The sequence below is a fragment of the Pezoporus occidentalis genome, unplaced genomic scaffold (genome assembly GCF_034315485.1).
Source record: "Pezoporus occidentalis ecotype Australia unplaced genomic scaffold, CSIRO_AGI_Poc_V1 ctg67, whole genome shotgun sequence".
Lineage (NCBI taxonomy): Eukaryota > Metazoa > Chordata > Aves > Psittaciformes > Psittacidae > Pezoporus > Pezoporus occidentalis.
This window is the reverse complement of record NW_026916019.1, coordinates 2,731,667-2,757,473: the sequence shown is the minus strand read 5'-3', so window position 1 is coordinate 2,757,473 and position 25,807 is coordinate 2,731,667. Positions and strand designations below refer to the sequence as shown.

General features: G+C 39.9%; 1 protein-coding gene and 2 long non-coding RNA genes across 11 annotated transcripts in view; 1 reads left to right on the top strand and 2 right to left on the bottom strand.

Annotated features, from left to right (window-relative positions):
- Window positions 1-1,494: 1,494 nt before the first annotated feature.
- LOC134175228 (uncharacterized) lies at window positions 1,495-5,119 on the bottom strand. The gene is made up of 2 exons (XR_009968927.1): window positions 3,911-5,119; window positions 1,495-1,674 (listed from the first exon to the last, which is right to left on the bottom strand). It is a non-coding gene; the product is annotated as an uncharacterized LOC134175228 (long non-coding RNA).
- A 3,112-nt stretch (window positions 5,120-8,231) lies between these two features.
- On the top strand, window positions 8,232-15,160 carry LOC134175214 (uncharacterized). 2 transcript variants are annotated; one of them, XR_009968920.1, is made up of 3 exons: window positions 8,232-8,473; window positions 12,724-12,800; window positions 14,973-15,160. It is a non-coding gene; the product is annotated as an uncharacterized LOC134175214 (long non-coding RNA). The 2 variants fall into 2 exon arrangements; XR_009968921.1 differs by lacking the exon at window positions 8,232-8,473 and adding an exon at window positions 9,071-9,182 and having other exon boundaries at window positions 12,716-12,800.
- The window catches only part of ARID1B (AT-rich interaction domain 1B), a 329,485-nt gene continuing 317,906 nt past the window's right edge, over window positions 14,229-25,807 (bottom strand). For all 8 annotated transcript variants that reach the window (XM_062640854.1, XM_062640859.1, XM_062640855.1 and 5 more), the window contains 4 exons: window positions 24,194-24,290; window positions 20,250-21,039; window positions 19,293-19,423; window positions 14,229-17,302 (listed from right to left, as the gene is read on the bottom strand). In XM_062640854.1, coding sequence (XP_062496838.1) covers window positions 15,590-17,302; window positions 19,293-19,423; window positions 20,250-21,039; window positions 24,194-24,290 — 2,731 coding nt within the window. In that variant the 3' untranslated portion in view covers window positions 14,229-15,589. The remainder of the gene's footprint in view (window positions 17,303-19,292; window positions 19,424-20,249; window positions 21,040-24,193; window positions 24,291-25,807) is intronic.

The following is a 25,807-nucleotide window of genomic DNA, read 5'->3' as shown; positions in this document are numbered from 1 at the left end:
CAGGGCACTGAGCTTGCTGCACGCTCTTCTCACTGTCCTGAGGATCTCAAATTCGAGCATTTCGTGATCGCTATAACCAAGGCTGCCCTGGAGCAACACATTCCCAACAAGCCCTTCCTTGTTGGTGAGCACGAGGTCAAGCATGGCACCTCTCCTTGTCAGCTCCTCTATTACTTGCAGAAGGAAGTTGTCTTCCACACAATTGAGGAACCTCCTGGATTGCTTGTGCCGGGCTGTACCGTCCTTCCAACAGGTGTCAGGGTGCTTGAAGTCACCCATGAGAACAAGGGCCTGTGAGCGTGAGGCTCTTCCTATCTGTCTATAGAGTGCTTCATCCGCAGGTTCTCCTTGACCAGGCGGTCTGTAACAGATCCCCACAGTAATGTCTCCCATAGCTATATTCCCTTTAACCCTGACCCACAAACTCTCTGTGGACTGCTCACCTGTCCCCAGACACAGTTCCATACTCTCCAGCCTATTCCTAACATAAAGGGTAACTCCCCCTCCCCGCCTGCCAGGCCTGTCTTTTCTAAAGAGTCTGTAACCTTCCATTCCAACACTCCAGTCATAGGAGCCATCCCACCATGTTTCTGTGATGCCTATTATATCATACCCCTGTAGATGTGCACACATCTCTAATTCCTCGTTTGTTCCCCATGCTATGGACATTTGTATAGAGGCATCTGAGCCGAGCTCCAAATGAAGCTGGCTCATTGGCTGGAGCGGCTGGGATATGTCTACATTGCTCCCAGCATTTCTTATAGGTTCTGGCAACTGACTGGTTGTGTTGGGATGGAATGATACCCCTCTCCCCCAACACATCTAGTTTAAAGCCTCCTTGACCAGTCAGCCTACCAAAACCAGCACCCAGTAGACCTGGCCTACTAACTTGGGTCCCGTGTTCAAGACACCCAAACCCCTGACTATGACACCACCATCTTAACCATTTATTAACCTGGCTAATCCTCCTAGCTTTTTCTAGGTCCTTCTCTGTATCCTGGAGAATTGATGAAAAGACTATCTGAGCTAACTTTGGCAACCACTAGTAAATGCTTAAAAGAATCATTAGGACAGTATTTAACAGTGTCACCTTCACAATGACTGCATTCACTGGAAATAAAGAGGAGTGGGCAAAACCATTACTGCTTTGCAAAAGGAGTACACAGGCCTCCAGTTCTGAGGACTTCTATCTCAGGAAAGCAGGAAGTGTGAATGGTATTTAAATGTTAGCAGGGAAGGGAGGAGAAGGTTAGAACAAATAGGTGGGAGTGAATTTCTGTCTCATGATGCACCACAATCCTTAGGGCTGGCAATATATGTCAACTGCCTCATCTGGAAGGACCACTGACATTCTGCTGCTCCTGCAGCAGTTTGTATGACAGCTTGATTCAGACAGAATCAGCCAAGCTAGTGTAACCCACTGAAACATGCAGCATGAGTTTTCCTGGCTCATTTTATTGTGCAAGGCAGAGCTCACACAAACAGCTCCCCAGCAGAGCCATAGGAAACGGGCAGCAACTGGCAATTTCTGTGTAGTGATGGCTTAAATCAGAGCTGTATGCAACATTGGTCAGTACAGTCAGTGTTTGTCAAGGTGGTAAATGAGGTCATTTGTCAAAGCAAAACTCTGCTGAGTTCCCAGATGCCTTGCTCTTTTGTGTGAGCTTCCCTAACCTAAGTGTGGGAATAAAAATAATGTTCTTGCCATTACAAGAATAAATTCATTAAAGGTTAGAGCAAAATCCAAAACGATTACAAGGAAGCATTTACCTCAGTGCAGACAGCATCTCTGTTATTTTTGCCAGCAATTTAGAAAACTAATTAAAATAATGGATTATTGTATTCAATGTTTTAAACTAATCAGTAACGCTAACATGCTATGCATTTGTGCTTTCCTATAAACACTATCTTTAAAAGCCTTCCTAAATTGACACTTTTAAGCAAACAAAAAAATCTTGTTCTTTTTATTATTTATTGGATTAGAAATAATTAAAGCTCAGCTTGCTGGTATTTGCATGAGTGCCAGAAAGCACAGGTCATTGGGACTGGGTAGATAAGGTTTAATAGCCCAGAGTATCTTTTTCCACTAGTTTGATCATGTTAGGCTTAGAAAGCAGTGACTAGAAAGCGTTAGCATTACAGAGCAACTCAGTTATTTTCTCCAGGAGAAATTTCAGGCTCTGATCCTGTGATACTGATGTATGAAGGCAGGTTCATTGACCAGTAAAGAATCCCATTAATGTAAATGGGGTTTTGTGCAGGCATCTGCCCTACTCCCAAGAATCAAGAACTTTATGATTGGAACCTAGTTCCTGAACAACAGGAGCTTGCATCTCATAACCTCCCTCCTCCTCCATGCCCCAGTCCCATTTTCTCAAGATGCCAATAGTTTCAGAAAACTTAGGAAAAAATAAAGACACATGAATTCACTTTTAATCCACAGACTGACTCTTCACTATTGTGACCAAAGTATGCTTATTGGTAAACATTCAAGACCTGGTTCAAGACCAGGTTTGACGAGGCCTTGGGTGATATGGTTTAGTGTGAGGTGTCCCTGCCCATGGCAGGGGGGCTGGAACTACATGATCTTAAGGTCCTTTCCAACCCTAACTATTCTATGAAACACAGAAACTTTTATGATGAGACCCTGCTCTGTGGATAAATATATCCCCAAGAAGTCAGGATTTTCATAAAGCTTTCTAGACACATAATGTTTTAAAGTGGCTGGCCTTCCAAACGTGTCAAGTACCTTTCAGACGTCTCCAGGTGAGCTTTGCAGAGCAGAAGCCCACTAACATAACAGTCAGGCCTGAATACCTTGCCTCAGCATGTTTTTCACAAACAATATTTGCATGTACACTATGCTCATAACATCTGCCTTTTCCACTTGCCTGAGAACTAAAACGTAAATAAGGGAAAGAGATCCTCAGTTGAGCTATAAATTATGAACAGTTCTTCAGTGAACTGAACTTTGAAGCTTAAGTAACAGAGCAGTGAAAGTCCAGGAAATTGAAAGATGTACAGTTTTAACTTAATGCTACCCCAAAAACTCAGTTAAAACATTTGAACATCTTTCTTTAACTAGAATCTTCAATGGAACAAAAGGTACCTCTGGGGACCCAGCAAAGCATTCTGCAAGATCTGAAGAAGATCGAGGGGAGGAGGCCATGAGAGGGAGCTATCCACACTTCAAAGGCTTTCCTTCAATATCACTATTTCACGTGAAGATTTACAAAATGTTTATTATTTATACATTTAGTTATTTAAACAAATGTAATGCATTACTCAGATGAGAACAAAAGGACTTTGAAAACTTAATTTTTATGCTGTTGAAAAAATATAAAGCCTGCTGGACTGAAATGTTTTCCTTTGAAATTCCCTTCTCTTTTTAAAGAGATTTTTTTTTCTTTTTAAACCAAAGACAAAAATAATGTCAAGATCTTACCTCTCTGCTGTGGTTCAAAGGATTTTCCCTCTCTCATTTTAGTATTATTTTGTATGGTAAATATCTTATCAAATGAAGGCTGTGTTTGTTTGAATTTCAATGAAAAATAAGAAGAAACTAGAAGCATACAATCTACACTGAGAGTGCTACTTTCTACACTTTTAACATAGGTACTCTAAAAAGTCTGCAAAAGTCCTAGAAAGAGTGATTGAAAAAAAAAACCCCATTAAAAAAACTCTTACCAACATAACTTGCTGTTTCATTATGTCGCATCATTTGAAACTGTGTTCAGCAAATACCTTCGAAAGCCAGTGTCTCCTGGCCACAAACGTTACCTGTAAGCAGAAGGATGGTATAAAAATGCTATGAATTTTTTTTTCTGCTTAAGTTTCCATGTAATACAAATATTCAGGAAGTCTTTTAAATTTCATCATATGCTTAAAGATATGCTTGAATTCTACTTACAGTTATATGACTTCATTATATGCTTCATGCTGTCCTCAGGTGCCTTTTAAGTCTGCAACAACCTATCACAATATTACTTTGTTCTTCACCATTTACCAGGCCCCATTCTGTACCTCCAAATCATTTGTTCCTTTGGCAGCACAAACTGACTATGAGAGAAATTTCACTCAAATTAAACAGACTAACCTTTCAAAAAACCTGCAACAAATTTAAAGGAAAAAAAAAAAGCCCTCTCTCTTTCATCCTCTACAGCTTTGTAGGACAGATCCTTTCAGAAGCAGTGCAGGAAAAGCTTGTATATATTTCCTCTCAGTCCACTAGTTTTCCACAATCTCCTGTGCAGCCAGAGATTCTACCCAGGAGCTGCAAGTCCTCTGGGATAATTTCTTTCTGTTAATGGAACAGCTGATGCTGATTGAGACTGTGCTGGTTCACTACAATGTGATTCACCTGCTGCAGGTGCCTAGGTTCTGGAGAGCAGCCAGGCATCTTTCCCATATGTTACAGCCTCAGAGCAAAACAGTAGGTAGCTGCCTTGCAGGAGCTTCCAGGCCAGTGTAGGAAATGGATGTACACAAGTTTCTATGCAACCTTTGACTGTGAAGGGGAGTTTCTGCAGCCTAACTAAAAGGCAGTGGCAGATCAGAAGCTTTGCAATAGCATGTTGTATGTTTTAGCACAACTTTAGTAGAATCAGAGGCTATTGACTGATTTTATGGCAATATGAATGTTGTCAGTTAGACTAAAATATGTGGCAGGCCAAAGCTGAGTTAATGTGCCAATAAGACAAAAAGCCTTTGCCAGCAAGGAACTGTAAAGCTCTGAATTCTCTAAGGCTGTAAGCAGGTGAAGCAAAGGTATGGCTGGTTACCTGCTGCTATGCTAACATGACTTGTACAATTCATACAGCTGACGAGAAACCTGTAGAAAAACGAAGATGCCTTGGCAATAACGTGCTTAGTTCTATTGAGAGCACTATAATGTTAATTTGCCTTTTCTTTGCTTGAAGTAACATTTATCACTGTTTAGGGAGCACCAATAGCAGGGTTTTTGGTAAGCTTCTCCAGCATGCTGTCCTTTATTTCTTTCTTTTATTCCTATCCCTGCTGAGAGCTAGCCAACACACTTTTTTTCTGGACGAAAATGTGTGTTTTTTCAGTTGGGGACTGAACTTTCACTGCACTTAAGTTTTGCAAAAAATTACTGCTTTCAAATATTTTTTTTATTAGGGAAAACATTCTGAACAAACTAGCTGAATTTCTTGTTTTGGCCATGTTTAATACCTTTGAAATCTTTAGTTTTGACAAAATGATGTAAACTATTATTCTGATTAATTTTATATCTGCTTTATATTAAATATCAGTTAGTATTGTTATAAAGAAGTTACTTATTATTATTCAGCACTGAAACATTGTACTCTTATTTATCAGTGTTTCAAAATTACAAATGCCCTTGTCATCTGTCTTAACAAAACGACTTCCTACCTTTATACAAGGCTTGCTTCAAAAATTGAAAATACTCTCTGAAATATGGGAAATACGGGAAACTTAGAATCATAGAACTCCCACTTCAAATTATAATACTCTCAGTTATTGAAAATTCTGTACTGAGAACTCAATGTACTTATTTTTGCTTACTGTTGCTCTGCGTAAGTTTGATTCAGCCTTCTTTTACTTCATGATGAATTGATGAAATAAGGAAGTTCTCTTAATGTGAAGGATGTGTTACCCAATTCAAAGTCCAAAGAACCCACAGCTTCAGTGGCGATGCCACCTGCAAGGATGGTTTAAATTAACACATTTAACAACGCAGGTAGTGTTGTAAGAGTTACTGGTAGCTGCCAAGCCAAAGACCAGCATTTAGTCTTTTAAATTCTTGCCAACTCTTCAGGTTAGAGAAAAGAAGAGTTAGGGAAAGGCTCAGAGTGCTCCAAACCTTTTAATGCCTGGCAAAGAGCATTATGACGCAGGCCAGTCACTACAGAGCCTTGTGGCTGGAACGGAACATCTAAGCAGAACTTTAGTGTGAGGTGTGAAGACCGAGCCATGGCAGTTTGTGATCTCTCAAATTAAGCTGTTGAAGATGAAGTTCACATAGAAGTCAGCCAGTCTGCTTTTTTCATCTAGTCATATCAAAAAACACTGCAACAATTTGTTACTATGAAGGTAAAGGCGGAGTGGGTCTAATTGCAACTGAAAGTGCAAAAAAAGATTGTTCAAAAACTGTAAAGACACAGTACTATATAATGGATTTTTAAATTTGACTTCTCTACAGTGGATAATGTTGATACTAACACTAGTAAACACCACTGCCTGCAAACTAATGAGAAAATGAAAATGTACACTCAAGGTGATTGCTCTGCTTCCATTCTTCATAATTCACTATGGCAAAATTATTGTTTGATCTTGAGTGTCATATAATAAATGTTATCAGTTACTTTATCAAGCAAAGATTTTTGGAGCAGGAGATACTTTTCTCAGCTTCCTATTCCATTAACATGAAGGGGTGTATCTGTAACATATCATCACACCACTGAAGGGTCTTAAAAATTACGTATTACCAGATACTTACAAACATGAGGTGAAGATTGCCATTTTTAATAGTTTAAGGATGATGAAGTGATTCTTTTAGTGAATGACTACTACTCGTATTTCTTTCAATATGACCTAATTTTTTTTTTCAATTAAGACAGCTGATCTTGTACATGCATAAATTCGATATAGTATATTAATTGCTGGGTTACCAAAGACTGATAGCAACAGCTTTGGCCATAAATAGAGCACTCACATAAACACATGCTAGTGAAAGAGAAAACATTTATTCAAATACATACATAGGCTTTTAAACCCACCTCCCTGTTTTGATTGCACCAAACACTGTCACCTTAACTTCATTCTGTTTTCAGTAGGGGGAAAGATAAAAGTAAGACTGACCTTTCAGGAAATCACCAACAGTATTCGACTTTTGGCATCTGATTAAAAAGGCAGATAAAGGTCGCATGGTACTGCGGATTAGGACGTTCGGTGGTGCACCCATGGGAGCTCCTCAGCAGCATGTTGCCCACCTCAGGATAGCTGCCCCTGGTTCACCTGCAGCAGCACACCCACTGCTTTCCCTATGTAAATAGTCTTCAGCAGATTGCAGAATCCTGCTAAATATTGATTCTGATAAGGCTTTGGATTAAAGTTAATTTAAATAGCACGTGTAAATTGTTTTATGAATTGATTTAAAATGACAAGTACTGAAAAAGCATTAAAGCTAAGTACCAGTTCAAACAATAAATTTGGGCTTGTGGTAATTGATATGTTTGCATCTGAAAGGCTAGGCTGGGGGGAACTGGGGCTCCCTAAATAGGCGTCCTTAGTAAAGCACTGCCATGCGTGCGGAGTGGGGCGCTTCGTGTGGGGCTGCGGCTCGGCCCCTCCGGGTTCCACCACAGTGACCTGCCGAGGGGCGAGAACGTTCTGGAAGGCGGCGGGCTCCAACGGCCGCGGGGCGGGGCTGATCGGGGCTGGGGTGGCTCAGTCAGAGCAGGGGGGCTGGGAGAGGCTTCTTGCCGGACAGGGTGAGTGCGGAGGAGGTGGAAGCTGGCGGGATGTGGAGAGGCAGGCATGGTGCAGGAGGAGGGGCTGGAGCGGGGCCTAAAGGAGCGTTTGGGTCACACCCGTAGAGAATGAGGTTGTCCTGTCCAACGAGGAGTACCTGTGGGGGCTTCTTTCCATGTATCCTTATCACTCCTCACTGACTGCTAAATAATTAAAAATTTAAAATTGGGACAACCCCTCTTCAAGCCTTTTCACTTCACCACTTTCAGTGCCAAAGCAAAAAAGTGCTGCTGATGGAGAGGAAATGTCAAATTCACACACATTATGAGATTATCGGTTTACTTTGGAGCCTACTTAGTGATGGCACTGCTGCCCAAAGCCACACACATGGCTTTCAGGTGCTGGGGTACATTTGTGAAGGATCAGTCAGTTGCTGGTCAAGACACAGTGGTAATGAGAAGCCTGTCTTCAGCTCTTGCAGTAGAATGCGTAACTTTGCGAACAGCAGATCCAGACATTTAAACCTAAGCAAACAGAGTACAGATCAGACTGGCTTTTAGAGGAATTTAATAGCAGTTGTCCAATCCCCTTGCTGATTTATAAGGATATTTTGTGGTGCCTTTTCAGCCTGTGTTTATTGTTCCAGTACCACACCTTCTGCCAGTACCTGGGGCAAGATTCTGTGCTGTGCTTTGTGCAGTCAGGCTGGATTCCTCACCCATGTCAGTGCTCTCTTAAACTGCATTTTGGGATGCTCCGAGAGGTAAATCAGCTGGCAGCCAAATAAATTGTTGTTCGTAGTGTAATGGGTGAATAACTGTGTGAGTGTATGGTCACAGCAGCTGCCAAACTCTTCTGGCTGGAAAATCAAGCAAACTGAACACCTGAGTGCATTAGGTGCTTAACCTGCTTTGCCTGGACTTGATGAGAAACAGTACCACTACCAGCAGTGCTGCTGTGTTTGCAGGGATGTTGGTAACTTCTAGGAGGCACAGGCCAGCAATGGTGACCTCTTCAGGTAAGGTCACAGCTGCAGCTGAAGGTAAAATAAACTAATGATATTAACTTAAAAGTGTCCTGTTTAAAAGAAAGTGTTTAATGGATACAATCTGTACTTACACATTATAGATTGGTATATTTTCTTCCTTATGGCATACATAAGCAACAAACTATATCTCATCTGATTGTCCAGTAGTCAGTGTTTTGGTTCTTTGAGTTGCCTTTCCTAGATCAGATATGCATGTTGTGGAAGGTTGGCATATGCTAATGCTAGGCTAATAAGTATGCTGAGGAGCCTGGGATAGAGTGAGTTGTGGCAGAGCTGACATTATGGAGGTCATAATGCTATTTTCACAGGGTACAGTGGTCATTCATCTAAGTGCTTTCAAACAAGCAGTTTTTTGCTATTTAAAGAAAACTTCCTTTACCCAAAAGACCCTTCATAATAGAAAAGCTGAGGAAGTTGTAGTTGCTGACTGGAAAGCTTGGTTATTTATGCTTACCGTAAGTAAAATACCCATCTTTTGTAGAGGTGTAGAAATGTCAAATGTGTAACTCAAAGTCTTTTTCTTTTCTTTACCTCTGCTTGACACATCTCGGCCACCTCCACTGTTAAGACTGGGAGTCCATTGTAGGAACTTTTCCCTGCGGGGTAAGAATGTTCAGGAGATGCTGCTGTCTCAAGAACTGGTGATACTATTCAGCACAGTGGAGAAATCCCCTTTAAGGTGTCAATAATAGACAAAACCCAGGCTATTCAATTATTCAGAAAAACAGGACTCTCTATTTGGTACTAATGCTTAGGGGAAAGGAAGGAAGCAACATGAGAGGCTTAGAGAGTAAATACTGGGAGAGAAAAAAATAGAACAAATGAAAAGAACAACTTCTCCTACACTACCCTTTAATGACCCATGGCAGGGAAAAGATTCATGACTATTTAAAATGGAAATATAGGGAAATACATGTTTTAGGTGGGTACAGGATATTGGTAACATGTAACTTGTTTTAAGTCTGTCTTCCCTAACTGCATATAAAATGTATAGAACTAGTACTGCTGATGAGGTCTTGTGCTTAAACATCAGTATCTCTCAGTTGCTGTGATTCATTCTGTATGGAGCTTCATCCTTCATATATCTATAATATATAAAAATCTTCTAAAAGGAGTCCATTGTAAGCTTCAGTGGTGGCAGTGCAACCAGCGGCACATTGTTTCTTTTCAAACTCTCTTAGAGGAAAAGAGGTTTAATAGTTGATTTTGCAATTGTGTTATAATTTGACAGTAAAACATGTACTAGAGATTTAGTTTTTTTTTTCGTTCCTCTCAGCTGCCTATGTATACATAGAACTCTGAGCATGTGTTTCAACAGTTTTTCATGTTCAGTAATACTCTTCCCCCCCCCCCGTATGATAATATGTAGAGTTGCCATTTTAAAACAGTCCATAGAGGAGGAAAATACAGAATGTTTGTCCTTCAGGAGTCTCTTTGCTGACCTGAATAAACATTGCAGAGATACCTGAGTCATTAGGGATTTACTCTGCTAGGCAATTTCACCCCATCACCCTTTCAATGTAAATAACTATCCTTAATTAATGGAAATGCAATATATACTAAGTAATGACAGACCAAGTAAATTAACAAATGCAGGATAAGATGATATAGCTCTGTTGAAGGTGTTGGATAAGGATCTTGCTCCTCCATCTCACTAGTTCAGGCCAGTTAAAACAAATGTGAAGTGTAAACCTATGTTTTTTTACACTGTACAAGAGCATTGAAATGAAATTGTTAGAATAAGTAATTGGAAGCACAAATGAAGTCATTTAGGCATGAATAGCTGGATTTGGTATGCAGCCCAGAACAGCTGTCTCCTGTACCCACAACTACTGACAAACACAGAAAGGAAGGCCAGACTTCCACAGCCCATTTCTGACAGTGCACAAATGAACAACTGTGGTGAATTTAACAGTAAAGACAATATTAATCCTTCCCTATTCCTGCCATCTTGGGGATTTGAAAGGTAAATGAAATTAACTGAAAATTGCATTTACCAGTCTGCATGTTTAGGCTCATCTTTGCCTTCCCTTCCCTTACTCCTCCTGCCTCTTAAAATCTTTTTACTTCCTTTTTCTTTATACCAACCACCAATGACATGCCAAATTCCCCTGCTTGGTTTAATTATTAATTTCTCTGTAACAGCCCAAATGTAAAAATAGAGCAATGCAGCAGGGACATAGGATGTTTTTCTTTCAGCTCTGTTTTCACGTTCTGCCTCTCTCCAGCTGGCCATGTCTTTTCTCCCTTTCCTCCCTCAGTACTTTGCTCTCTCCTTTCAGACTCTGTAATCCTTAACAAAAAAAAAATAAAAATCTTTGTGAGTGATGGAAGGAAATGAATTGGGCATGGGAAGTGTAAAATTTTGTAATGAGAAAACAGAAGGGGGGAGCCCCAGAAATTTCACAAATTATCCTGAGGAAAATTAAATTTGCAGGGGGTGTGGGGCCATGGCCTAAGTCTTTGTAATTCTACTCTTCTGCAAGAGTGGTACCTGCTTTTTCAGTTTACTTTTGCTTTTGTTTCTATTTTCTCCTGTCTATCTCCACCTGCAGTTACATCTTCATGACTTGGAAAGGAAGCTTTTTGCAGCAGAGACTGCTTTGTGGTTTGTGTGCCAGTGTGGTTTCCATATATTTGATGTTACCAGGTCAATGAAGATAAAACTAGTAGTTGTCATCCCTCTCTGAACAACTCATCTCAAAATTCAAGAGTGTGCTCCTATTTAAAACACAGAAGGGATGGACCTCTGTGACAGTGTTGTTACAGTGTTTGGGCAATACATATGTATTATTTCTTAGATGCGCCAGTACTACTATTTGCAGAGTAAGGAACCTACACACAGCTTCTTGAGAGGGTGAACTGGCTATGTGCCACCTCAGCTCAGTTCTCATATTCCAGTTCAGTTTCAAGTTAGGTTGGGCATCTGCACCTATGGTTGCTTACAATTCTTCCTCTTGTACAGGGGATAACTGAGGAGATGATAGTGACTTATTTTTTTTTTCTTTGCTACTAAGTAATATTGAACAGAAGCTTCAGCAGGAGAGTGAAGCACAACAACATGGGTTAAAACACTTGTTGAAATAAACCTACCCCCTGCAACGGCTGGATCTTTTTGGATGGAACTGTTTCTGTCATAAATGACAGCTACACTCGATTCTTTATTACTGAGAGGTGTTTTCACATTTTTTGTAAAATAAGGAGTATAATCTTCATTGTACTGTGAAAGTGCTGTATAGGAATCATTAATATGGAACACAAGCATATGCTTTTGCAACAATATTCCTCTAAATACATTTTTATTCTGGCTGTATCCAGGCCCAAAAAGGTAACAGTTTCACAGTAGTGATGTAGGGCACAGAGTTCACTGATCGTGGTGTAAAACAGTAAAGGATGATGAAACTGCAGAAGCCTTTAAGAATGTGCATATATTTTTCTTCTGCATCCTTCCTTTTGGGTGGTTGAAAATGTGCCTGCTGTGTTGTTTGGTTTTTGTTTGGTTGGGTTTTTTTTTTTGAAGGGATAGTGTAAGAAATTATGTTAACAAGAAAAAAAAATCACTTTTTTTCTGCCAGAGGGGATAGGCATCTTTTAATTCCTGTAGTAATTCTAAAAGTCAGTAAGATTCAGGGATTCTGTGTAGCTCACTGCTGCTCTTTCAGTCTATAAGCAATTAGTTGCTTGGGCCTGCCAGACAAACAGCAGGTTATTGATATATACGTATATTAGTCAAATATTTGTGTTTGATTATTGTCTGAAGTACACACTGGCTGCTTTCCCCTAAATAACTCATTGCAGTTTTAGAGTTTCAAACATTGCACCTTTCTGTTGGTATTAGCTTGAGCTTCAGTACAGAGTATCTTGTGATCACATCAGCAACAAAATGTAAATTTTTTGTTTTACATTTGAAAACCAAAATACTTCTTGTAGGAACAATGCCAACAGCAGCTCAAGCTCGTTCAGGATTCAGTCAGAACATGTCAAGTTCACAAACCTCACAAGCAGATCTCCAAAGGTTTAAGAGAATATTGTGGGAGAAGTGAAATCATACATAGACAACAGAGGGAATTGGTGTTCTTATGCTTCACCTTTCTTCTGATAAATGTGCTGCAATACCATCCAGCGATTTAGATCATTTACCCCTACTGTAACAGCATAAAATCATGCTCAGGCAGATTCTGTATTATTAACCTTTCCCTTCTACTCCTCCAGTTCCCCAGCTAGTTCTTGGTCCAGCTGGAAAAGTGGCAGCAATGGTACACACATACGGACATGATGTGGCTGGCTGGCTAGTGGGGTGGGTTTTTCCCTTCACCATGTTGTTTGACCAGGCTCAGAGCAGTCCTGAATAACATTAAAGCGTTGCCTCTGACAGCTCAGAGTGCTTTGTCACCGGTGCAGTTTCCCCAGAGGACTCTGGGTCTGAATGCTGAGAAGAGAATAGACGTCCTTTTCTGTCCTTGACAAGAAAAGGGCATCGCTCAGCAGAGGGTTTATTTAACAGCTTGATTGTATCCATGCATAATATCAAGCAGTAAAATGTTAGTAAGAAATAAGTTTAGCAGGGGATGCTACTTCCACACTGCCCAGTATTAAGCTGTCAAAATCATCCCCGAAATATGTCTCCTTCTGTGATGAGAAGTTACAAGTGGGTTATAATTCACCATGTGTTTCTGAACGCAGCGATATGCCAGAGAAAGACAGCCCGCTGCAGCAGGTGATGTGGGAGTGGAGAAACTACCGAATAAGGAAAGCTAAAAGGAGAAATTACTTTTCATGGCACTAGGGAGTCACGTTTCAAACTTGGCTTATAATTGTATGTGCTCTACCTGTCTCTGAAATCCTCTTACATATATTAATGTTACAGCAATCTATATGAACAAAATGGGCAGTATGCCAGAGGGGGTTGTAATTTTCAAGTACCTCTGTATTGTTACTGGAGAGGGGAGGAGGATATCCACTAACAGTGTAATTATGTGGCAATTCCAAGAAAATTGATTATTATTAGCTTTTTATGATCACACTAACAAAGTCAATGATCCAAGATGAAATAGAAAAAATTAGTGCTTGAACAATATTCAGCAACAAGGTATCACCAGGTGAGAGTGGCTGTATTTGAAACCAGATAATTCCTAAAACTGAAATGGCCATCTCCCACCAATTACAACGATGGATGTGCTCTATTAAAGCCTGATCCACTTTAATGGGGGACTCTGAGGATGAGAGGCCATGTAAGTATGCAATGACACATACAGTATCGAGAAGTGGGTGGGTGTTTATTCTAAATACCCACATCACTGGGGTATTTCCACCTTTAACCAACAGAGAGAATTACAGGTAGTGAATACAGATCAATTTCTTCAAGTTGGTTATTGCTTTAACAAAATCTTTTGTCACTTTTTCTAACATCCATCTTCAGTCCCCCAAACACAGCATGGAGACTTGATACCTGCATAGTCAGAGCTATCATTTCCCAGCCATGTCTTCCCCTTTGAGGCTCCGTGGTTTTATAAATAAGAATTAAAAACACTTCTCTGTGCTGTGAGAAGGCTTTTCTAAAAGGAGAGCAAGTTGCTGCAATACAATAGCGTAATATTTTTTTTAAGGTTATAATAATAAAGTAGGGGAAAGAGAATAATCATTATTGCTCTTTCTTGTAATTAGTTTGCTTTCCGATATCCCACACTGCAACTAGAACATTATTCAAGAACACCCATCACAGTGCTTAACAAGATTTAATGTACATTTATTCTTAACATGTGGAACATATAAAGATTTTATACTGAATAAATGAAATTCATTAAGCCAGAGGAAAAGGAGGAATTTACATCAAGTTTTTTCTTTTTTAACTACATTATCTTGAAATACAAATGCAGATTCTTGTCACTGAAAAATCTTTGAAGTTGTGTTTCTTCTTTTTTTTTCCTGTATATATTTTTTTTTTGTCTGTAGACTGGTAACCATTTTCTTAAATCAATCCATACGTAACCATTTCCACACCTTGATTTATAAAGCAAATTGTGATCGGCTGCTCTCCCGAAATAGAGCATGACTTTATACATACAGAAACTTGTACATTACCCTCAGTTGTTGGTTTTCTGTGTTGGGTTTTTTTCTTTTTTCTTTTTTTTTTTTCAATTATTTTTTGGAGATATGGCCCAAATGAAAGAAAAAGTAATTCTACTATCACTTTGTAGATACCACATCATGAAAAAGAAACTAAAAACTTTGTACTAAAAAAAAAAAATGAGGGTATGTTTAATGTACAACTTCTATATACATCACGGCCCTTAGGCAATAAAAAAATATTTTAAAAAATGATTAAAGGAATTGTGAAGAACTGTCATTGTGGAAGGTCAAAAAAACAGATGTAGACAAGACAGTTCTGGTGAGGAAGCAATTGATGTTTATCATCAGGTTTTGCTGAAAAATCTTTTAACTTGACTTTCTTGTTTTGTTTTGCTCCTAGCCTAATGTAACCATTTCTCCTGAGGAGAAACCAGTATTGTTTTGTATTCTGACTACTGACTGACACCCTCCTTGATCCCCTACACCTACATCACTAGAATCTTCTATTGCACAGAGCTTTGGGTGATGGTATACAAGTTTTTTTTTATTTTTTCCTTATTTGAAAAAATAAAACACACAGGAACTTGGTATGTTGGTTATTTTTCACCTTTTTGTTTCAAAGTGGTGAGATTTTTTTTCCATCATACAATGGTTTGCCATAACATTTTTTTTAAAAAGTCACTAGTTCGCTTCCCAAAAAATATGCAATACAAACATGGAAAAGAACATTGAAAAGGATAATCTATGGAAAAAAAAGTGTGACCTTTGAATGTACTAGACAGCAACTTTGGTTAAAAAAAATAAAAAGATGTACTTATACACATAGACAGCAAATATTAATTTCATAACTGTTCAAATTAATAATTTCTTTAATTCCCAATTGGTAAATAGTGAATGGGGCAGAGGAGCAAAGATTCTTTTTTTTTCCTTCCTACGTTGGATAAACAAGAACAGAAAACAGCCAGTTATATGTGACCCTCTAATCTCCACTCACACATGCTTGGCTTCTCACTTATGTCATAACTGCCCAATCTGAAAAAGTACATCGCAGATGACAGATGCAACCAGAGAGTTCAGGACAGCAGATATTGAGATATCCAGCAAACGACCCTCGTGCAAAAGGAACTCTGAGCGGTTCTCGTCCACTCTAGCCATAGCCAGCAAGGCCTTGGCTGCCCTGCACATCATGTCTACGCTAGGTGGCTCCAGAGGTGGAGGCTGCATGTGCATGAGGTTATGCTGGCTCTGCTGGTACTGGGCCATAGTGACCCCATCCTCCAGGAAGCTTATCAAGTTTCCGATGCTTCCCTTCTGCACAGCTATTGCCCTTGCTGCTAATGTGTCCCCCTGGGCAAGGTTCGATAAGAGCGCCATGGACATTTCTCGGCAGACCGGGTTTTTGCGGTCCCCAACGTACCTAACTAAAGTAGCGTAGAGTTTCTCCTGACGACTGAATGGGGGGGTGGCCAAGATAAGGTCCACATTATTGTCCTGGATACTGAGCTTACACAGGGTCTCCAGCACAAGTCTCTGAGGCGAAAGAACTGAGTTGGGCCCCACAGTTGGAAAAGGATCCTGTGCCTCTGCAGACGGGCACACCATCCAGTGCAGCAAGCCATCCAAAATTGGCAAACAGATGCTTTCTGTGTAAGCAGACAAGTCTAGCTGCCCAGAAATGTTGGCTAATGTGACCAATGTATTATCCCTCAAGACCTCGAGGCAGTCCCACCACCACTCATCCTTGCTGCAGGCCACCCCTTTGTCCTCCTCTTCCTCTTTCTCATAAGTCTGCGGCGCTCGCTTTCTTTCTGGATGCTCATGGTGAAGAAGGATCAGCTTTCCCAGGATCAGCACCAAGCCTGGATGTTTCGACATTTCAGTGTCATTGCCAGGCACAAAAGACAAGCTACGGACGATATTTGACACACAGATGCAGCGTTTGGCCAAGGAGTCTTGCCAGTGAGTTATGGTGCATAGAGGAGTCTCATCCCGGCTCCTTGGCTCATCCTCTAGCAGTTTAATATTCCGGTGGCTTTTGGCTTGATGGATCCCAAAAGGAAATTTACTGCTTTCTGTTTGGGAACCAGAGTTTGAGTCTTCAGGCAATGCTCCTGGCCGAGCTGAGAGGACGTCATCAATGGTTGCTGTTATACTTTTTTCTTGTTGTTCTTCAGATTCACCTTTCCCCTCTAGGTCCTTCTTTTTGCTTGGAGAGTTCAAGGGAGGAGGGGCTTTCCTGCGTGGAGGAATCTCCATCTTGCTTTCAAAGTGAGTCTGGATATGCTCAGTTGTGTCCCCACCACCAAGCTGCCAGTGGAGAAGTCCACTATCAAATTCCTGAACACGTCCAAGTTTGTCAGATCGGTCAACAACAAATAGATTATTTTTCTTTACAATCTTTATTGGCAGCTTGTCAAATTTACTGGCTTGTTTTGGCCGCTCACTTGGATCAGCAATGGCACCAGGAGTGGAAAAAACAATGCTCTTTTCTTCCCCTTCTACCTTCTCATCCTCCCCTTCCTCCTCATCTTCATCAAAATAGTCAATACATTCATCGTTCTCCTCTTTTCCAGTATCCTCTGCCAAGGACTGGCTATCATCCTTCTTGGCTGCTTTGTGATCAAGTGCTTTGTGTCCCGGATCTCCCACTTCATATTCCATAAGGATTCCAAAAATGTCAATCAGGCATTTTCTAAAATATTCTACTAAAAGCTCAAGAAATCCAGACAACTGAGGGGAGAAGAAAGAACATAAAAATCAGATAAAAGAAATGTTATTAGGAACATTGATGCATACACCTGTGAACGTTTCCAGACTCCTAGTGCTGTGGACTTGTGACTAGGTCCTGCATGACAGAATTTAATCAAAGGAAAAATTCTTCTAGCATCTGTGCAAACAGTATGTAGTGTCTAACTATCATAGCTCCATTTGCTTGAACTGTTACAGGTATGAGAAGTGCAGAATTTTATTCATATGTCTCCTTTAAGCTACAGTAGGCATCTATCGTAGCTGTTCTATCCTCTTGGAAGTGGCTGCCATTCTTCATGTTCTGCACAGAGTACTTTCTAACTCACATAGTTTTTCTGACTTGTACTTTTATTAGATGCCTGAAGTTTACAATTCTTCCTTTCCTCCTTTGTGTCTCAGTCTCCAAAACCAACTGTCGTGTAGGAATCTGCAGTTCAGGGTCTAGGTACCAACGTCCTAGATTAATACCCTATCTCTATTGGAACAGTTCCATTTTTGCCTGGCAATACTTAAAAATTGTTACTGGAGCCTGGTGCTTTAAGTCACCCTTCAGAAACAGTCTTCATTTAGGTTCAATCCTTTTAATTAATTTGTAATCACTTTCTTATGGAAAGCCAGCAACTGGACTTGGTATTAATTTACTCTCAGTGGCTTTATTATTAAAAGTTCTTGGCTGTTATGATGTATTCAGCCTGATGTCTGGCTTTTATTGTGGTGGTGGTGTTTAAAATTGTGGGCTAATAGGTTTCCAGCAAAATGCATCCTTTTTTTCTGTCCTGTATTCTCTTATGACTGCCAAACCCTCGAAGAATTAAGAACAAACTGATGCCTATGAACTGCAGAAATTATCAGTCATCATCCAGAGTCCTGACTGCCACTGGAAACAGACCCCAAGGTAAAAGTAACAAAAAACCTGTATTTAAAATATGCCTGGTATTCTGTGCAACTTGCACAGGGTGCATTAATGCAGTTTCTAACAGGTTTCAGAGGAGGTTCACCTCACTTCACTTCAAACACCTCCAACAGTTAGACACCTAACCTAATTGTCTAGATTCCCTTTATAATCAATGGTTTTTTACAGGCCATTTCTAGGGTATGATTCATCTGACCTATTTTAGATCTCTACTTCAGGGTGAGATGAATCATGCTATAGATATCCCTAGTTCTAAAGTTAGGCAGGATGAAATGTACCATTTGTGTCTGTATTTAAAAAAGGTCATTATATTTAAAAAAAGATGAGTTATACTATTAGTAACCAAGGAATGAATGGAGCAGAGAAACTGAATATTTAATTTGTACAAATTTTAGATGATGTGCACTATCTGCATGCCATCTATTACTACCACCTAACAGGCCAATGATTAAAGCAGGGCTGAAAAATGCTGGGAGGTAGTGAGGCAAAGCACGCATTGTTAAATCCTGTGTTACTTGCATCCTGTGGACGGACAATGGATATTAGCCTTTATATTGCCCATCTGATATTTCTGGGCAAAATTAATTTACTGGAAGAAGAAACCAAACAGAAAATAAGCAATTCAAAAAACCCCACAGCCTAGTATGGAACTTCTGAATAAGACAAGTAGTCACCAAAAGACAACTACAAATCCATTTTAAACAGTTTTGCAAAGATTATTATGGAAACACAAGATTACTAACATACTACTGTTTTCTGGGATTGTCTTTGTACTATCATGAGAGTGAATTTAGTCTTATGTCAGTGCCAAAATTCCTACATTCTTACATGCTCCTTTCTACAAGAGATACCCTTCTTTCAGGCTCATTATTTCCCCTATTTGACCTAAAGCTATCTCTTGTTGCTCACTGTTGCTCACCAATCATAAAAGAGAAGTTTCAAAATACTCAATTTCATGTTAATTATAATAAATTTTAAAGGACTTCTGCATTTTTGTAGGTATCTTATTTCAGTTTTCCTTCCTTGGAAAGTTGTGAAGCAAACTGCTTTGCCACCTACCTGAGAGAGGTTGAAAGTAGCAACAGTGCTGTCATCATACAGAAGAATATTAATAGTGTCTAGCGCCCAGGTACTTTCAGCCAAAAGACCAGATTTAAGAGACATCATCACTCTCCAGGCCTCAGGAGTTACTGGAGGGAAAAAGGAGAAGTAAAACAGTGCATCCCTGGAGACATTAATGAGTTCTGAAAGATTAAAATGTGACATTTTGAGGATGCAGAATTTAAATGAAATAGTTAGTAAAACACTGGGTAAGACCTGCTTTCACCACTTAGTCCTGTTCAGCTTTTCTGAAACTGCTGCTCAGCCTTCATACTGCAGCATGACAGGCTGTTCTTCCTGACTTTGCTGAAGCCAAAATAATCATGCAAGCTTAGAGAAACTGACTAAACCAAATAACTGGTACATAAAGGCCAGATACTCTGTTAGGAGTGTGGGAATTTGAAGTATGAGAACTTGAATGTATGAAATGTAACAGGAACTCAGGAACATACTTGGGAAAGAATGGGGAGAAACAAACATAACAAATAATATGGAATGAATAACTGAGCCCCTCAAGGGAGGCATAGACTATAACTACACAGCAGAACAGCATGAGCTTCCATGGAACACAAACACAGAAAGCTTTGCTCAGCTAAATTTTGTACTGGTGATTTAACAGACATTTTTAAGGACATTTCAACACATATAATTTGGAAATTTGAGGCAAGCTTCATTTTTCATGCATTTCTGGAGACCTCAGGTTTCTATTTAAAATACTGCTTTCATTTCGTGTCAGATTGTCTGGGATGAGTTTTACCTATCATACTCCCCAGTGCATACGTTATTACATTTCTATTGAAGACAATCACATTATAGTTACTAAAATTAACTATTTGTCAAAAGAAAATGTAAAATCAAAATCGAAGTCCTTTCTCCCAACTTGTTTTAGCATTTGGCTTTTATTTTGATTCTTACCAATATCTTTTGAGGTAATCTTTCGTCTTGGTTTTAAGACTGGTTGGGATGCTTCTACAGAGCCTGGAGGGAAGGTAATTTCTCGCCTAATTGGTGGTGGCTGGGGTGGAGGTCCTGTGACCTGTGACACTGGAACTGTGGGAATAACCTTTTGCATCTTCATGGAGGGTAGAAAAGGAGACTTGCTTGGAGACATACGGTTTTCTAAAGAGCGCTGGAAGGATGCTGGACTTGGAGCTCTAGAGATGTGGTTTGGCATAGAGGGTGGCGTCTGGTAGGATGACTGAGGAGGTCTAGTGATAGTCTGCATGGAGGCTGAGGATGACATATAAGAAGGCTGACGTTGGTTGACATGAGAAGGCCACTGACTCTCATGGTTTATCCTCTGGTCAGGTACCATCATATCATCAGTGCGATTCATCCCTGGATACGGTGGGGCCTGTGCAGGGCCTCCTGGACCTTGCCTATTCTGGTAAGGGTAAGGCATATCATTTCGTGTTGGCCACATGTTCTGCTGAGGACCTTCGCTGGAGGATGATGACTGCATGGGGCCACCAATCATCTGGGGAGGTATTCCATGCTGCTGCATTTGTCCTGGGCCCTGCATCCTCTCCCTGTTATATGGATATGGATACTGTCCCTGCATGGGCCTCCTGTCAGGTCCTGTGTAAGCGTTGCTGTACTGGTTATACATTTCCTGCTGCTGGTTGCCATACTGCATGTTATACATATCCCCTTCGTGGCGTTTGGCTGGAGGCCCATACATGCCATCCATGTGTCGCTTGTAGTTCTGGAAAAAAAAAAAAATGTGGAGAGAAGATGTGTCACTTTTATTCCATTCTCAATACAGGTATATTGGCTGAAAGCTCACTTAAAAAGTTGAAGGCGCTTAGTCTGTGCTAGGGGTTCACGCTGATTTCAGAGCCAGGCACACAGTGCTACAGTTAGGTTTGATCCAGTGGTTTCTTTTTAGCTGTGCTTATAACTTAATACTAAAAAGAAATTTATCTTTGGGCTAAATTTTCTTATGCTTGCTCTCATTTCCTCCCTTTTCCTTCTGTTTCCTTTCCTTTCTGACAGGTTAAATTCCACTGCTCATTTCAGACATGTATGAAAAGGCAATGGTCCTCATCAACTAAAATATTTTCACTTCTTTTTTATGCTTGGTCTACTAAGAAAAAAATTAAAAAAATTCAAAACCACTCAGTGAATCTTTTCAAGAGACAAGCACTTAATACACTCTTAAAATAGTAAGATATGCTGCAGGCATGCATGTCTGGAATGCTGCATCTTAGAACAGGGCATAGGCAACACACAGTAAATTTATTAGTAGGAGAAAACATTCTGTTGCATTTGCTACTCTGTGTAATTCCCAGGAACACAGTCCTGTTTGGGCAACCATCCCTCTTCCCAAATCATCCTAATCACATTTAATTTACTGTGTGATTATTACAGCAAATGGTCACATCCAAATGTCCTGCTCCAGTTTATGCAGGTTCTTACCCTGCTGATCAGTAATGAATTAAGCAATGTAACTAACAGCTGCCACCTATGGTCTATTCCCTCTTTGTTTCTCACCCTCTCAAGTGGGGAATGTTGTGTGAAGTGAGCTGTTTTTAAATCATACAAGCTGTATGTATTTAAGATGGCAGAACTAAAAAAGATGTTGCAGTTTGAGGAGAAGGTGGTAAGGTTTGCAGTGGTCCTTCGTTCCTGTGGGAGTTTGTTCCACAGTTCAAACCACACTGAGTGCTCTGAAGCAAAATATGTGAATTAAATGGGTGATTCTTGAATATATGAGCTATGGCAAATTCAGAGTTACAGCTCCCCTGGAAACTGTAGCTCAGTCACACTGCACAATGTATAGTAATGTGCTGGAGTTAAGGTCAGATAAAATTCTGTATGTATTCAATATGGGTCAGTTAAAACAGCTCTGGGATTCATAAACTCATCTTCCAACTTTGGTGCACATCAAACCACAACTACTGTATTGCATGAAAGTATTTTTTTCTTTAAACTAACTTGCTATAGAGCTATCTGGCTATCTGAGAAATAACTATTTTCAGCCTTACATAAACTACTTGCTGTAGTAAATTCCACCCTTGGGGCCAATTTATACATTAAAAACTGACTTGGCAGTTGCCACACCTAAAAAGATGGTGTTTGTTTTGCCACAGTGACTCAGTGCTTAAAGTAGACTGGGAATGAAGCATGTGCCTTTTTAAAAGCAGTTCAGTGCTTTTAATAGTACCCAAGGCTGAGGACAGCGATGCACCTGAACTCCCCCTTCTGTGTAAAGGTTTGGCAAGAGGCTTGGGCTGCACAATGTGTCTTTCCACTGGGGATGTAGAATTCTGAGACCTCACAGAAGACAGAAAGACACCAACACTGGAAACCTGCTGCCTAATGGCACTCAAGGTATGAGTATGTGGTACAGGAATTTAAAAACCTGTCTCAAAGTGCTTCATTAGCCGCAGGAGTACTCCAAGCACCTTCATACCAGATCATGCCCTAGCCTTCCGGTTGTAGATGAAGATTCGAAAGGGCCTTTTTTTCACATTCTTCCTGTACTACTATAAATTGAGATTTAGGAAATTGAAAATAACCTAGTGGCAACCTAACCTCTAGTTGCATGAAGAAGTGGAGTCCTCTGGGAGTGGAAGGGAGAGGCTGAGGCCAGCCAGGATCTTTGCCCTTAATTCTTCACTGCTTTTTTTGCATTAATGCATTTTGCATTCCAGAGTCATTGTACAAGGCATATAAACAGCATTAAGGACAGGGCCAAATATATTTTTACAAATTCTAGCTGTCTCCTTGCTTAAATGAACATGTAGTTAATATATTCCCTGCATACGTTAGCATGGAATATCACAAACTGCTCTGTTACAGATCTTTGCAATTCCCCCATTAAATCACCTAGACTGCTAGCATATGACCATCATAAAGAACAACAAAATAGTTTTTTGATTATGCTATTTTAGAGATGTTATGAACCAAAGACGTAAGCAAGAAATTCTGAAATTGGAATGTATATACATTTCCAGTGCAGTGCAAACTAAGATCTCCTCTTTTAGTGGTGTCCCTTCCCCTACCCCCTAAATTTCCTAGTAAAACTCTACCCAAACTGACTATCTGAAATTGGTTGAAAACTTGCTTACATTTAAATTTTTATATTGTAAGGAAATGCTTTCTATTTTGGAAGCTAACTTCAATTCTAGTTATTGTAGTTTTGCTATTGACTGCTAAGATGGGGTTTTGTCTGCAGGGTAGTAATGTTACACCTCAAAAAAACCCCTATTAATATTTTTTTTATTTTCAAAGTTATTACATGGTTAGGGTGACTGGAATGCACAAATAGTTAAACTATTTTTAACATTAATAATGTTCTCTTTCATGTGTTTGTACCATATTATTATTAGAGATTATTATTAGAGACGTGGGGAAATGTGCCATCTGATCTGTATTAAAGATAGGTGTTATCACCTACCACAGCACTGGAAATAATTGAGAGTAGTGCACATTTTAACTTGTTCCAGTTTTCTGCTGGGTTCACTTGGCTGCATGATAATCAGGTTAAGACCCTTCAACCTGCCAGCCAAGCAGCTCTCCTGTTTGTTTCTGGAATTGAGGCAGCATCACTTTACTATCCTATGAATTAGACTTTCCCAGTCTGCTGGTTATTAACCTGGGACAGTCACTTGATACACATCCAAAGCCACAGAACATCTGTTAAAATTTACACTCTTCCGGTGTAATGAACGTATTTTTCTATAGTTGTACATACACTGCTTGTCTATATGGGGTGTGATTTGGACCAGAGCTACAGTGCTCCTCTGTGTTAAAAGACATGTATTGTACAAGGCAAATATGTGAATGTATACAGAATTCTGGGGTGACATTTATTAAACAAATGATACAAATATAGCTGTTTTCCCCTCTCCTACCTGCTGCTGTGGATACATTCCAGGTTGATGTCCTCCATATGGTGGCTGTCCTGAGGGAGGTCCTTGTCCTGGATACTGCTGCCCATATGGTTCATGCCTAAAATGAAGCATTCAAATCAACACTTAGAGCTGCTGGAATTTCCAAGACACCAGGAAAAGCAAAGTGCTTTGATGATCTTGCACCTTGATGGTATTTGCCATTTGGAACCAAGGTGAAGGTACGGTGAGGTATGGTACTGAGCCTGATGCAATAAACTCTGCTGGAGCTGTTTGTGGAAGAGAGGAGATAAAGCAGACAGATAGAAGAAAGGAGGAGCAGGGAAGATGCAAGAGAGATTTAGAGGTAGCAGTCATGAATGGGAACAGGGTATGGTCAGCAAAGAGGTAAGACAGGCTGCTGCAGCACTGGTGGAAAAATATCGTATGTGCAGCTCAAAGATTGCAAGTCAAAATTCTTAACAAGAATTACCAAGCAAGTCACCAACCAAGCTACTTTCTGGATTATTTAAGAGTATAATCAATAGTTAACTGTTGACTTGAAGTGAAATTGTAATTTTAGTCTGATGCTGGTGACAGGAAGCAAGTACAAATTTAATTACAATATGTAACATTTAAATACATCATTATGGAGTAACACCAGTACTTTTAATTTTGCTGATGTTCATGTTATTTTTAATTAAAGCTACATAATGAAGCATACACATAAAAGGTAGAGCTGCGTTGCACTTGGAAACTTACCTGTGGCATGTTAAGACCTCCAAGGAGCACTACAGTGCAACTGCAATATTTTTAGCACATCTGAATGAAATTTAGGTTTCTGAAATGAAGTACTTGGAAAGTACTAAGACTGATAAATACCAGTTGTACTGCACACCACAACATCAGTAATTCCTCTCTGTACCAGTGAGAACACATCTATAATGTGAGTATAATTATGGAAGCAATATATCACAGAGTGTCACAGAAACAGAGGACTGGAGAAGCTGACGTGTTAAAAGAATTAATGGGACCTAATTTTTCCAAAAGCATAGACAACTCACATTTTTTGGGAGCTGACCAGAATGAAAGCAATAGCTGTTCAGTATCTCTGAAACTATGATGAGGATGGAGAGAAATTACCTAATGCCAGTTAAAAACCCAATACAACTGATGGAATTGTCTACAGTTGTCCAAGATGGTACATGCAATAATATAAAACTAAGAAAGGTACATGTATGTCATACATAAGGGAACGCTTCCTAAATGTTCAATTTGTTAGCCACAGAATAACCACAAGGCAGGTGAAGTTGTGGAAACGTCGGAACTGGTGTCATTTAATGATGCTCTGGAGAACTTGGGTCTGTAAAATATATTCTAGTTCAGTGTTGGCAGGGAGATACACAACTAACTCCTTATCTAATCTCTGATTCTACGGCTACAGAAAGTCAACAGATTCATCCATGTCTCTGCCACTCCAAAAAACTGCACCAGTGGTATAACCCTAAATAAGAACAGGCAAAACACACCAAGAGGCCACATATTCTGTCTATGTGCTCTCACAGACACTGGTAACACTGGTTGGCTGGTTATTGTAGATACTACAGAGAAATCAGTGTTCACCTTTGCTGGCCAGGG